Source organism: Panthera onca, chromosome B4, assembly GCF_046562875.1.
Source record: "Panthera onca isolate mPanOnc1 chromosome B4, mPanOnc1 haplotype 2, whole genome shotgun sequence".
NCBI lineage: Eukaryota > Metazoa > Chordata > Mammalia > Carnivora > Felidae > Panthera > Panthera onca.
In genome coordinates, this window is record NC_138345.1 from 37,846,074 (window position 1) to 37,860,256 (window position 14,183).

Sequence of the window (14,183 nt, forward strand, 5' to 3'; positions counted from 1 at the left end):
AGTGAAAGGGGGACTATTAATAACTCTGTCAGGACAAGTAGAGTGAATGGCTTGTGTCCTGACCACCTGGATATAGTCACCCTATCACTAGGGGAATTATTCCTCAGCATGTCCAGAATCTCCAGGACAGAAACTCGATGACATTCCTCAGAAGTCAGCTACAGAAAACCGTGGCCCCGTGCTTTTGGAAGCTCCCGCCCTAAGTACATCTTCCTCCTCATTAGTCCAATTATTTGAATTTTGTCCTCAATGGATACGACCCGTGTGTGTCTGCCTCACAGACTACAAGTCACTGTAGTGACTTTTTTGGTGAGTAATCCCACATCCTCTATAGCTTTGCCCCACAGGATATTTTTGCAGCTGCAAACCCCTTTGGGGGCACTGAGTCCCCATCTCTGGATGTGTAGATGAAGGGTGAGCAACCACTTTCTGGGGTATTGCTTAGGGACCTCTCATGTTTCTCCAGCCCTAAGGCTCCATAATTCTATTATTTCAGATTTGTGTATCTTCCTTTAAAGGGCAGGGGGAAACTAACATTTGTTAAACATCCAGCATGCATCAGATATTGTGCTTTGGCCTCCATGGTCTTAGTAAGCCCATCAGCCCTGTGGCATTGATATTACTAAGTCATATTTCACAGGTTTGGAAATTGAGGTCTAGAGAGGTCACAACCCATAAGAGGCAGAGCTGGGATTACACTCAGAGTCTGATGGGTTCCAAAGCCCCATGGTTGCTCCCATACCAGGTTGCCTCTCTTTGTTTTTACAGTAGGACCACTCCCAGGCAGATATTGCTAGAAAGTCCCTTTCCCTCGCTGGGTCTATTTCCTCTTCTGGAAGCTGGGCAGAACTAGCAGCATTGTGCTCAAGGGTAAAGGATTGCCACAGCGACTGAAGACATTGGGGTGGGTGGGGGTTAGTGTAGGAAGACTTTATGGGGCTGTGTGTGTGAACAAGGTGTTGAAGGAAGGAAAAGGGGAGTCAGAAGGAGGTGGATTATTTGGTTAAGTGTTAATAGACAAAAGCAAGACTTTGAGTGTATAAGGGGAGGGGGCCCTGGAGATGAGAAGAAACTGCCAGTCTAATTAGGAGAGGTCAAGGGGTCCTGGTAATTACAGTCAGGTTAAAAAAAAAATCTGTCTCAAGTCATACTCAACACACCATGGTTGCACGTGGGGAGCAAAGAACCCGCCTGAGGACAGTAATACTGGAGAGGAGAGACGGCAGGCGCTCTCACTTGGGAAAAGAGTCAGGCCTTCAAGAATCCAGGCCCAGAAAGGCCTATAGGAAGCGCTGGGCCAGAGATGCCTAACTTGAATTTTCCTGCTTCAATTCAGTTCCTCCACCACACGGTGCCCTTTACCAACACTTGGAGGCCTTGCGCTCCTGGGGAGGCAAATAGCGGCTCCTCCTCCAGGGTATCTGCGGACAGGACCTACTACACACCGCGTGGTCAACATCTAGTCCGCCCGAAATACCGGAGACGGATTTCTCAGGCGTGGGGGCGGGGGCGGGAGACCGGCTGGCCTGGCTCCCGGGGGACGCTGGCGACCCAGGCCGCGACAGCCCCCGGGGCGGGGCGGGCGCGCGGCCTCCCGGGCTCCTCCCGCTCCCTCCCCGCGTCTGGTCTCGGCGGCGGCCCAGGCCCGCGGTGGCAGGGGGGTGGCGTCGTGCGGACGCCCCGGCTGAGCGGCGGGTCGGAGCCCCGAGGTGGGAGGGGAGGAAGGCTTCCGGAAGGAAGCCCAGAGGGCGGCCACGCCTGGCCCTGGACTCCGGTGCCCAGCGCGGCCCCGGCCTCACCACGGGCTCCCTCCGGCTCGGACGCTGGGGTGCGGCCAGGGGGTGTCCGAAGCCCCGGCCTCCAGGACCCGCTCCAGCTCCCTCTTAGGGCCCCGGCCCCCCCTCCCCTCGCTCTCCGGACCCCCTCCCCTCGCGCTTCGGGCTGCTGCCCCTCGGCCCCGCCCCTCCCCGCCGTCGGCCCCGCCCCGCGGCCTCGCCATTCCCGGGCAGGCCCCGCCCCCCGCCGCGAGCCCCCGGCCCCGCCCCCCGTTTCCGCTGGCGGCCGCGGCGGCGGCGGCGGTGCGGGAGCGGGAGCGAGCCGGGACCCCACGTTCCCCAAGCGCGGTGAGTGCGGGCGGCGGGCCCGGGGGCTCGGGAGCGCGCGGCCTTGCGGGGCTCGGGCCCGCTGTAGGCGGGCCGCGCCAGCCCCGGCCCGGATCTCCATCGAGGGGAGCGACTCCGGGGCGTCCCGGGGAGGGGTGTCGGGAGGGCGGTAGTGGGCGAGCCGAGGGAGGGATGGGGTAGGCGCCCTGTGAGGACGCGGGAAGCGGCCGGGGAAGGGGGTGTGTGTGCGCGGAGTCCCGTAACAGTGCGAAGAGGGGTCTGCAGGCGGAGAGGCTCGGACGAAGACCCTTTGGGAACGGGGCTGCGGGAGAGCGGACAGAGGAATGCCAAGTGAAGGGATGGGAGGGCTGTAGGCTGCAGCAGAAAGAGAGAGCCTCAGAGCTGTCAAGGCTTTCTGACTGTGTGGCTCCGTGGACTGGCTTGGGGTAGTCTATAGCGCGCCCTCAGGGAGGGCGGGAGCTCGGGCGGGGCTGGGATATTGCCTGCCTCCCCCCTTCGCCGGACACCCCTGACCACTCCTTGGGCCACCGCTGGCAGATCGGCACTCACAGTGACAGGGCTTTGGCACATCCCGAGTTCCAAGATGTAGTCCATCTGTGTATCCAAGTTTGGGACTTTAAAAAACTTTCTTGTGGTTGGGGAAAAAAAAAAAAAAGTCCCAACAAGAAACTGGCTTGTTATGTGAACAGTATTTGTACTTGTGTATCTCGGAACTGGATCCAGTCTTGGATGTTCTCTTTTTGAAAAAGATATTGGCCTCTTCCCTAACCCCTCCCCAAATGCGTGTACTGTCTGGGCCAATTTGAAGTATTGGAGTAATATGGGATCCCTCCCCCCCCCCCCCCCCCCCCCCCCCCGCTCCCCGGGTTGTGTCGACCTTTCCTCCCCATCCCAAAAATGGGGATTAGAAGGCAGCAGCTCACCTCCCTTTGGTCCAGAGAAGCACACTCATGTGAGGGTGTCTTTCTGACCTGCAGCTGCCCCCTTCTCTGAAGTGACTCAGGTATTTCCTCCTCCAGGAAGCTTTCCTGGACTAGTGGAGAAAACTGAGGACTCATGCTCTGATCCCTGTATACCCACCAGCTTCCCTCTCTCTACTAAAAATAGCCGCAGAGAATGTTTTGTATGTATGTTCTGCTATAAAGATGTGCAGTCAGCTTGTCATCGTAAGTAATGGGGAGGGGAGGTGAGGTATTATGGATAATTTCAAACAATGGACTGGACAAATCATTTATATTTAGCTAAGGAATGCAGCCAGGGAGGCAGACATTCACAGGGGCTTCCTATCTTCCACCTGGTCCTGGCATGGCTGATGCAGCTGGGCTCTGGGTTGGGGGTGAGGGAGGGAACAGGATGGGGGTGGAGAAAACTTTGAAGAGTAATTCAGTTCTGCACTCACTCATTGAAGACCTGCTATGTGCAAGGCTCTGAACAGCTGAGAGTGGACCAGAATGGAATGGGATTGTTTTTTGTTTGATCTGACTAAATCAGATTTTAGTCTTTAAATCTATGAACAGATATTTAGTATTAATCACAATAACCAGTGTTTATAAGGTAATTCGTAGTTGGTCAAGTGCTTTCACTGCATTATTAGCTGTATATAATTTTATTTGACTCACACCTAATCTTGTTAAGTATATGTTCTTTTTAATTGTCTTCTTATAGATTAGGAAAATGAAGCTCAGGAGAATAAATGACTTCTCTGAGGTTACAGAACTCATTAGGTGGAAGGAAGCAGAACTTGAACCTGTGGCTTCTGACCACCCCCCTGCCATGTGTTTTGCATTATGCTTTGCTGTCTCTGTCATTCTTCCCTATTAAGTCTGTGGAAGCTGGGCTCTGATCTTAGCTCTAACACCATCTGTTTGTGCAGCCCTGGACATGTTACCTCCCCTTTTCAGCTCTGTGTTTTGGAGGGTCACTGGATTAAAATGTTTCTAGAGTCTTTTCCTGAGTTAGATGATTAACAAAATAAGATGCCAGGGATAGCCGATCAGTCAAATAATAAGTGTGCTTTATTTAAAAAAGTTTTTTATTGTGGTAAAAAAAAATAACAGAATGTATCATCTTCATCATATTTAAGCGTAGAGTTCATTTGGGTTAAGTATACTCACGTTGTTGTGCAACAGATCTCTAGAACTTTTTCACCTTGCAAAACTGAAACTGTACACCCATTAAACAATAACTCTCCATTTCTCCCCCCCGCCCCCCCACCCCCAAACCACCGTTCTTTGTGTGCTTTATTCTGCTCCTGCTATGTGCTTAATAAATGTTGGCTTTAAGCAATTATTGAGGAGGGTTGTGAAGAAGCAGCCGGGCTTCAAAGGGAAGTCCTGGGGCCTGTGGTAGCTGGTTGGAGTGCTGGCCCCATCCCTGTGTCTAACTCCAGTACCACTGTATTGGTGAGTAAGTGAGTGAGTGGGTGAGGCCTTGGGCAAGTGCCTTCACCTCTTGTAGCTTTAGCTTCCTGCTTGCAAAACCAGGATAACAATATGAAGCTCTCAGGGCTGTTGGAAGGAGCAATGAGATAATGTATGTGAAGCTCGTAGCTTAGGGCCTCACACACAGCAGGTGTGTAGTAAATGGTGGTTGTTATTTATAACCTAGCTAAGGAGACTAGACTAATATGCTCAGAACAAGAGAAACAAGACTTCTTCTACCATTAAGGCCTAGGCCTGGTGTGATTGTCATCCTCACTGACTAAGAGGGAATGAGTCAAATCCAGGTACCTTAGTCTGGCACTCAGCATCCTTCCTATCCATCTCCAAGCCTGCCTGGCTAGCCTTATCTCCCACCCTTCTCACCCAGGGACCCAAACTGATCTCCCAAGCATGCTGATTTTCCAGCCAAACTGATCTCCCAAGCATGCTTTGCTCATTCCTCCTTTGTCCGTGAGTTCACACTGTTCCACCTTTCTGGATTGCTCTTCCCTGCTCCCACCTCCCCCTCTTTCAAGACCCTACTCATGCCTGAGTTCCTTCTTGGAGGCTTCTCTGTCCACCCATCCATCAAAGCACCTCTTTTTCCTTGGAACTCCTGTGGCATTTTCTGTTTTCATCTCTCCTGACTTTTATACACTGCCTGGGGGTGATTCTTTAGTGAAATCCACCAACACTTGGTGTGTGTGTCATAGTACAAAAGTCTGTGTTAAGTTCTGATGATACAAAAATGAAAAAGATAAAGGTCCTTGTTTTCATGGCGTGTATAATGCAGTAAAAGGTCAAGAAAGGGGTTCAAAAAGTGAGAATTCAATGTACAAGGTGAGTGGCCCATGGCATTATGTGAGTTCAAACAAGGAGAATAACCACCTCAATTCTGGAGAAGCACCTCATGCAGCGGGTGGCATTTGATGTGAACTTTGAAGAGTGGCTTGCAGTTGAGCAGAAGGGAGGAAGGATCAGCCTGTAGGGAGGCGCTGAGAGTGTGGGCTGATGAGTAGGTTGCATGAAGAGAAATAGAAGGCTGGACCAGGTAGACACTGGGCCTATTGTGGGTGGCCGCAAATGCACAGCCAAAGAATCTCATCCATTCGTCCGACCGTTCCGTCATAAGAAGCTGAGTGCCACCATTGCAGGCACTGGGCTGCTGCTGGAGAGACAGGAACTTGGCAGGTTTTCGAGCAGGGGCCGCAGAAGCAGGGCGAGGTCTAAGGAGGGTGAGTCTGGGGCCCAGGAAGGAGGAAAATCATGGTGGGGAGAGCACTGGGCAGCTGTGAGGAATGGCAAGGTGGAGCTAGACCTGGGACATTTTGGAAGCAGGGTTAGAGCATTTGTGAATTAATTGAATGGGGGTGGCGAGGAGAGGAGGAAGGGGCACTGAAGCTGATTCTAAGCTGGGTGACTGGGAATGTGCAATGCCATTTACTGTTTCCATTGTGTACCGTCATGTCTCCAAGTAGATGATAAGCCCCTTCAGGGGGTGGATTCTGACTCCCTCTGTGTTCTTCCTGGCCCACTACTCACTGCTGAGCATCACAGAGTGGGCACAGTGTGTACCTCTGATGTCCTCAAGAAATGAATCTCGTATCTTCTAGAATGCCAGATTTGCATCTGCAGCAGTCTTTGTACATGGGCCTGGCTTTCTCCAGTGTCATGTTTCTGCAGAGAGCCAAGTGTTTCCTGTATATATTTTCATACCCCGAGTTAACTACCCTTTCAACTCCTGCTGCGGATTTCTCTCTCACTTGATGGGCATTTTCCACCACGTTTTTATTGCTCCACAAGAGAAAGTTTGGATGTGGTAGAGATGAAAACAACAACATGTCCTGTTCCTTTACATCAACCCCATAGGGGATGTGTGTTACACTCAGGTCTCAGTAAAGTTCAACAGTTTTACATATCTTGAAAGTTCTGGTCATTTTGTGAGTGGTCAAAATGACAAACGTTAAGCCCTTGATGCCAAGGTCTACTTCACAGATGGCAAATATGTATAGCATGGATTCTGTTCCTTCTGCCCACAGCAGACATTACTAATAGATCACAGCTGTCTTAACCACCAGGCCAGGGCTTGGGTTCTGCGTATGATGCTTTAGGCACCCACTACTAGCTGAGTGAACTTGGTGTAGCAGCTGGAACCAGTTTACCATTTCTGGTTTTCTCCGTCTGTTGATTGACTAGGTTCTAGATGGGACGCCTCCTCTCCAAAGAGTGGCCACTGCTGGACGGAATTCACCCTAGAGTGGCTTCACAGCAAAGCAATTACTTAATTTTTTATTTTTCTGCAGGAATATCCTGGGATCTTCTCCCCTCAGTCAGCAGCCAAGGTGCTTGTAGGAAATTCAAAGAAACAGGTCAGTCTGGGTCCATCATGTGATGGGGTCTCTGAAAATCTTTGTGTTATAAACTATCTAAAGTCATTCTTGGGGAGGGAGGATAGAATGAATGGTATGCTGATGTTTGCTAGATGTCTCTCTGTCGTGGCTTTTGACTTTGCATTTTGATAAGCCCCTAAAATTGGGCTTTGGGGGTAAGGAGACAGTTACTCCCTCCCCACTATTTCTGATTGATGGCTGGGGTAGTCCTCTTAATTTCTTTCCTGGCCACCTTGATTACAGGGAGGAAATCCAGGGACGCAGGAGAGGCCTGTACCTTCCTGCTTCCTGTCTCCTCCCAGCAGGCTTGGGAGCCAGGGTAGAGGACCTCCCACTAGCTGGCCAGAAAAGAATCTGAGGGAATCTGGCCAATCCTACCTGTCTCTGTTCTCTATAGTTCTGTATCCTGGCTGCCGCAGCAATGTCCCTGGCCCTCCCGGTGGGCACCTTCTGCCAGGACCCTCTCCAGGATCCTAATCTCTGCTCCCACAGCTTCCTGGGGTCTTGCTGATAGCTTCTTTGTCCAAGCACTTGTGCATCAAGGTCCCTGCCCTACTGGAGCCAGGCAGAAGCCACTTAGGCAGTAAGGCAGCCCTTGTGGATGGTGCTGATTCAGGTTCCCTGGGGGTACTGCTTAAAGACCTGGGTCTTTTTATGTTTTAATTTATGTGTGTTTTATCCTGTGGCTTTCTCCTCCTGGGTGATTGGTAAATCTCTCACGTTCCAAGAACTCAGCAGTATGGGGGTAGGGATGGGGGTGGTGGTTGGAAGGATGGTGCTGGCTGGTAACTTATCTTGCCCAAAGATTCCTTTCTCTGTGAGTTGCAGCAGAGACTATTTGGTGTCCCAGGAGTGGCCACGGACCTCTTATTGTCCTGCCATACTTTGCACGTCATACTTAGGATGCCAGCGTTCACATTTATCATCATCACCAGTAGCCATGGTTTCAGACTGTGTCCACGACGAATTTAACTGAAGTCATATTAAATCTTCATTTAAATCTCCTTGAATTTTCACAAGAATCCTACAAGGTAGCTGTCATTTGCCCCCATGTTACAGTGGCCATAGGTGAGGCTGAGGGCTGGCCGGAGCCTGGCCTAAGACCACATCTGTAGTGGGAGGTGAGGCGGGGATTCAGACCCTGGCCCGCAGCGCCTGCTTTTCCTACCACAGGCCAGGAGCCCCTTCTTGTGGCTCCCGAGAATCACCTCCAGGTCCCTCCTTCGGCTCCCGTGGCAGGAATGTGGGAGCTCCCATTTTAAGTCTTCCCCCCTCCTCCCTGGGGCTCGGGTGGGGTGTCTGCTTTCATTGTTGCGCTGTGGGGTTTGGAGCACCGCCTGTGGATGGACTGTGCAGTGCAGCCAGGCACAGTGGCCTGAGCCCAAGGAAACCAATCTGGCAGACAGCAAGCAGCAGGGAGGGAAAGACTTGAGGACTAGGTCACCCCTTGCCACTCAGCGCCTCCTGGCCCCACACAGTATGGCCTGCCCCATCATGGAGATCCTGTGCAGCCTGCTCCTGGGGGGTCCTGCAAGGGCAGAACATGGTGGCAAGCTTCCCAGGAGGCCTGCACAGCCTTGGGGAGACAGACGGCCCCTGACACCAGTCATTTCTAGCCAGAAGACCGTCCTTCTGTACATTTGGGAGGGAGACCTGAGGGAAGGACCTCCAGACAGGAAGTTTATCCTTTCCTATGGTTTTGGCCTCACAGGGCTTTGGTTGTGTCGTTTCTTGTCATGCTGTTGAGCCTCTGGAATGATGGTCAGCTCCTGGATGGAGGCTCTCACCCGGCTCCTGCCTCTGCCTCTAATGGGCTTTGTGACCTTTGGCAAATTAGTTGCTTTCATCAGGCTGGTTTCTTCACCTGAAAAATGGGAGTCTGGACCGCCCTTTGCTAAGGTTCCTTGAGCTTTGATAAAGGTGGTTTCTGAGTGGGACGAGGGGGTTTTGGCTTCCAGTCCTGGGGCTTCCCGAATACCTCCTCCTCTTACAAGGGCCCTCTCTGCCTCTGGCCTAGAGGTACATGGAGGAGGAAAGAGTGAAGTTAATGATTAAAACAGAGGCCCTGGTTTCTGATGGAAGTGGGATGGGGCGGAGGTTGTTTACAAAGATGGTTGCCTGTCCGGTTAGTGGCAGGGTCTTGAGGCCTGACTTCCGTCCTGTGCCGGTGGCCCTGCTGCTGCTTTCATTTTAACTGCCTCCTGCCCCTGCCCGATGCATTTAGGAGCTAGAAGGTTCCATGGCTGCACTCCAGCCTGGTGAGTTGACAATTTCAACTTCAGTTATAGCCATAGCATAATGAAGCGAGAATATCTGCCTGGGTGTAGTCCAACTTCCAAACCCTTTCCCTCGTACTGAACCAAAAACTCAGCCTGAACTGGGTTGAGGTCCTTGTGAATATGACAGAGCCAGAAGGAGCACCTCTGCTGGCTTTGAGTGTCACAGCCTGTGTGCTTTAGTCTATACTCAGGAGTGAAATATAGATTATTTTTTGAGTATCTATTGTTTAATACTGTCTGTGCTTTTGGGTTTATCACACCTCTTCTCTGCTTAGTCTTCCTTCCAACTCCTCAGACAGTGGTAGGAAATTAACTGTATTTTGAATACTCACTTTTTGAGAGTCTTGTGACCATATCTATGCTCAATGGTCAGTGTTTGTTCAAATATCTGACCTTGTGATAGGAAAGGATGTGAGTGGAGAACTGTCCAGGGGGTCTGGAGAGTCAGACAGCTCAGCAGAACCCCTGGAATCCTCTCGCGTACTGGGAGGGCTTGACTGTCTCTGCAGGAGGGCTGAGGGTCCTGTTCTGGCACGGGAGCTTGGTGCGTTCTTAGCCTTGGCCTTAGCAGCATAGGCCACTGCTAACCCTTATAGCATCTTCATGCAGATTCAAAAAACTGCTGTTTCTCAGGTTAAAAAGAAACATTAAAGCAAATACATGATTGTAAAACCTGAACAATGCCTGTCTCTGCCTGGGAATTCTCCTGGAGTCCTGGCTGTGTATATCCACCCGTGCCCACGGCCTCCTACCAGCATGCGGGGCGCATGTGGCTGGCGGCACACGCATGCGTGCTCCTCCCCCTCCCAGTGAGGGAAATGTGCCAGGCTCTGAGTCAGGGAGAGGGCTTGGGGGTGGGAACGGGTCTCTGAGACCAGTGGACAGGTGAGGGAAGTGATCTCAGGGGGGGTGCTCAGAGCAAGGCTGGGACAGGGTGTGGCCATGCACATGTGTCTGTGTGCATGTGGGTTAGTATGCATGTGTTTGACCTAGCGTGTGTGTGGCTGGGTGTGCCCATGTGGGCTTGTGTGGGAAGGAGTTCTCTTGTGTTGTTCTGGGACTCAGGTGAGAGGCCCACCTGAGCCCTTTCAATACGTCACTGTCTACCTGTGGTGGGAACACCCCCTCCTTAGAGGGCGGTGTAAGACTTGAACACAGTACCTGCCAGCCCTGCCTAAGCCCTCTTACCTGGCCACCTGCCACAGTGTGGAAACGGAGGCTTAGGGGGCTGATATTCTCCGACAAGCCCTGGGGGTGGCGGTGCCAGGGACAGTGGGAGCAGAGCCTGCCTGAGCAAGTCTCTAGCCCCCAATAGGGCCAAGCCCTATGGAAGGGCTCAGAGGGGCAGGGTGACTGGCTGGGTTTGAATGGGACTGTATGAACATGTAGAATGACATGTTGTGTTTTAGAGAAAGTGAGGTAGAGGTCTGGGCTTGCAATTTTCCACTTAATCCTGAGAGATTCTAAACAGCTTTGTTTAAAAACTGGACGTGCAGATTGCAGGGACCTGAGGGAGGAAGAGCCGTTGGGCCCCCCAGGAAGGCAATTAGGTTTGAAGCCAGAGTTTGGATCCAAATACAGCTTGTGGGACCTGGAGGGTGGGGAGGGAGAGCCCTTAGAGCAGCCCAGGAGGCATGAGTCACTATGAATTAGCAGCCGTTGCAAATTGGCTCCCACTTGCCTGTGGAGACGAGGTGCATGGGGAGGAAGCCCTAGTCCAGGGTCATTACCCACCATCCAGCCGGTGGGCACAGAGAGGGAAGGGAGTTGGAATTGCCTGTCTGTGCTCTTTCCCTCTCCCACTATTAGCCAGAGAAGCTGGAGATGATGGTGGTCAGTCAGCCTGTGTCTACGAAGGTGCCCCTTGAGGGACAGTCAATTCCTGCAGTGCAGGGAGATCATAATATAGTACACCATCCAATCCAGGGCAGGGCTGGGTGGAACTTTCTCTGAGGACCCCTAGAGGGTCCTAGGGGAGATGGGGCTGGGCCTTGTGGGAGGGGTGGGATTGTGAGAGGCACAATCTTTGTGTGGTCGAGGGTTCTTTGAGTGGTCGCGGTGGTGGGTGGCAGGCTTGGAGGTGGGGGTTGAGATGGGTGTGACCTGGAGATGAACACAGGGGAGGGGGAGGAGGGCTCCAGCCTGGGGGCACCTTGAATGTCATCCAGAGGAGAGTCAGATTGTAGGAGGCTGGCAGTGGGGAGCAGGTGCTGGTCCCTGAATGGGGGAATGACAGGATGAAAGGGATGTTTTAGGAAAAATCAGCTTGTAGCAGAATTCAAGGTGAATTTTTTAAATATACCTTTCTTTGTTGTTGTCACAAAAAACCCCACAGATTCATTATAATATTCGAACATTACATGCATTATATAAAAGGAAAATCTCCTATAATCCTGCCCTTCAGAGATAATCACTGTTAATACTTTGGTTTTTATTCTTTCCAGGTATTTTTAGGATAGACCGGCATCCAGCTGTCTACCTACTAACTTAACAATTTCCATAAGTAGAAGTGTATTATACTGACTGGCAACTTCTCCAGCCATCTTTCCACATCAGTGCATAGAGAATGACCTCATTCTTGTGAATAGCTGCACAGACTTGCTGGATGAGTTTTGTATTGATTGTTTATTGCTGTATAACAAACCACCCCAAAATTTAGCAGAACCATTTTTATTTTCTCACAGTTCTGTGGGTTAGCCATTGAGGCCCAGCCCAGTTGGTCTCATTACCTAAGCTTATTAATGTGGTGACTGTCACCTGGTGGCCCTGCAGGGCCTGGACAGTCTGAGAGCCTCTCTCAGGTGTCTGGTGATTGGTGTTGCCTCTCATCTGGGCCCCTCTTCCCCCATGTGATTTCTCATTCTCAAGGAAACTGTCCTTTAAGGTGAAATGGGATCTCTGGGACCTCTTGGGATCTAGGCTCTGACATCTCACAGGGTAACATCCATCTGCTGCTTCATCAAAGCAAGTCAGAGGACCAGCTGGAACTCCAGGGTTGGGGGAAAACTCCACCTCTTGAAGGCGGCCTCCTTCATGTGCCCAGAAGGAGGAGAATTAGAATATTTGGGAATAGACCCCACCAATCTTTCTTTCTTTCTGTCTTGTCTTTTCTTTTTTTCTCTTTTCCTTTTCTTTCTTTCTTTCTTTCTTTCTTTCTTTCTTTCTTTCTTTCTTTCTTTCTTTCGAGATAGTGAGCATGGGTGTGCGCAGGGGAGAGAGAGAGAGAGAGAGAGAGAGAGAGAGAGAGAGAGAGAGAGAGAGAATCTTAAGCAGGCTCCATGCCCAGCATGGAGCCTGATGTGGGGCCCGATCCCACAATAATGAGATCATGATGTGAGCCGAAATCAAGAGTCGGATGCTTAACTGACCAAGGTGCCCCTAGACCCACTGATCTTTGGAAGACAGCAAAGGCTTCTTCCCCTCCCAGCCCCCTCTTTACCATATGGGTCAACATGGGAAATTGGCATGGACAGGACACTTAATCTTGTTGGGCAAGAAGTGCTGTTTGAGGTGGATTCTCTGTGTTTGCATGTGTGTGGGGCTCGTGCTGAGTGTAATCCAGAATTTGGGCTTTGGAGCAGACTGCTTCTCCTGCTAGGGTGACTGGAGCTGTAGAAGTAGAGCTAGACACTCTAGAAGCTGCCAAGAGCTTGGCTGCTTAGTACCCCTTGCTAATTTTCATGACGTCTCTGAAGAATGTGAGTCCGTGAGTGACAGGTCTTTAAGAAAGCCAGCTGGTCACTCCAGATCCAAGCCTCTGCTGGGAATTCTTTTATTCATTCACCCAGCAAATACTGCACCTACTAAGCCCTAGACTTTCTCTCCATCCTCTTCTAACTGCGGATGTGAAATAAAAAGACCCGGGCCTGTGTGATTCACAGATTTCACTTTTCCTTCTCAGGCAGCACAATGGACTTAACATTTCGACTTCCCACAATGTATTTGTTTTTAAAGTTTTCTTTTCACCTGCCTTGGTAGCTCTTCTCTCCTGTGAAATGTCACAAATGGCAGAGAGGCAGAAAGAAACAGGGGAAGAGCCAGCTCCGGGTCATTTATGAATCCCCAGTGCCAGTTTAGAGGATGCAGCAGTGGGGCTGCTGGTGAAGTCCTCCCCAGCACTGATCGTTCATCAGACTTACCTCTCCTTGGAGATCTCGGGCTGGACTTGATGAAATACACTTTCTCAGCACAACAATGTTCTTTGGCTTGTCATCTGCCTCGTGGTTGGTGCATTCATCAAATAAGAACAAAGGCTGAGCGGGTTCCACACTTGAAAATGCCTCGGTGTTTTATTTTCTCCCTGCTCCCTCTCAGCATTTTTTGGAAAAGAGATGTTTCGTGGCTGTAGGCTTCTCTTTTTGTGAAAGTGCAGTCCATGCTGCACAGCTCAGCCTCTCGGTCGTTCTCCCCCCCTCCTTCTCGACTGTGCTATGGGGGAGCTGACCCAGCTCTGAGAGAGGACTTGGCGAGGACTGTGGGGAAGGGCGAGTAGCTGCCCTATGCTTGGAGCCACCCTGATACATCTGGGTGACTTGGGGGCCAGCATTGTGCTACTGCTGCAGGGTTAATGGTATCTGATCAGCTCATGGGGCTTACTGCGGACCAATGTGTAGGGTTGAGGAAAACGTGAAGCCTTGTCTGCAAACCTTGAGAAAGCTGGCATCACAGCAAGACAGACCTCATCAACTCCTTTTGGCCAAGGAATTGGAAAAACTGGATGGAGGACCTCGGCCTGCTTCAACTGAGAGTTCACTGCTTGCTAGGTAAATTCCCCATCAGTAGAGACCTAAGAGGCCTGTCTTGGATTCCTAACTTCTCTGCCCATGCCTACACCCCCCTTTCCGGTTCTCTACAGCTGTGAGAATGGATTCACATGTCAGCATGCTCAATAGTCATACTATCAATTCATCAACAAGCAATTATTGAATACTTTGATTCTTTTAAGATCTGAGGCATCTTTTGGTCCTGGTG

The 14,183-nt window shown here is 51.2% G+C and overlaps 1 protein-coding gene across 12 annotated transcripts in view; it reads left to right on the forward strand.

Annotated features, from left to right (window-relative positions):
• The first annotated feature begins 1,522 nt into the window (after positions 1-1,522).
• The window catches only part of TSPAN9 (tetraspanin 9), a 206,056-nt gene continuing 193,395 nt past the window's right edge, over positions 1,523-14,183 (forward strand). For 3 of the 12 annotated variants that reach the window (XM_060658698.3, XM_060658699.3, XM_060658697.3), the window contains exons 1-2: positions 1,991-2,123; positions 6,847-6,912. Coding sequence is in view for 2 of the 12 variants with exons in the window: in XM_060658696.3 (XP_060514679.1) it covers positions 9,173-9,191 (19 nt within the window). In the remaining 10 variants the exon portion in view is untranslated. Of the gene's footprint in view, positions 1,710-1,990; positions 2,124-6,846; positions 6,913-9,071; positions 9,192-14,183 lie in introns of those variants that run through there. The other 9 variants (XM_060658703.3, XM_078450167.2, XM_078450165.2 and 6 more) reach the window with 8 other exon arrangements.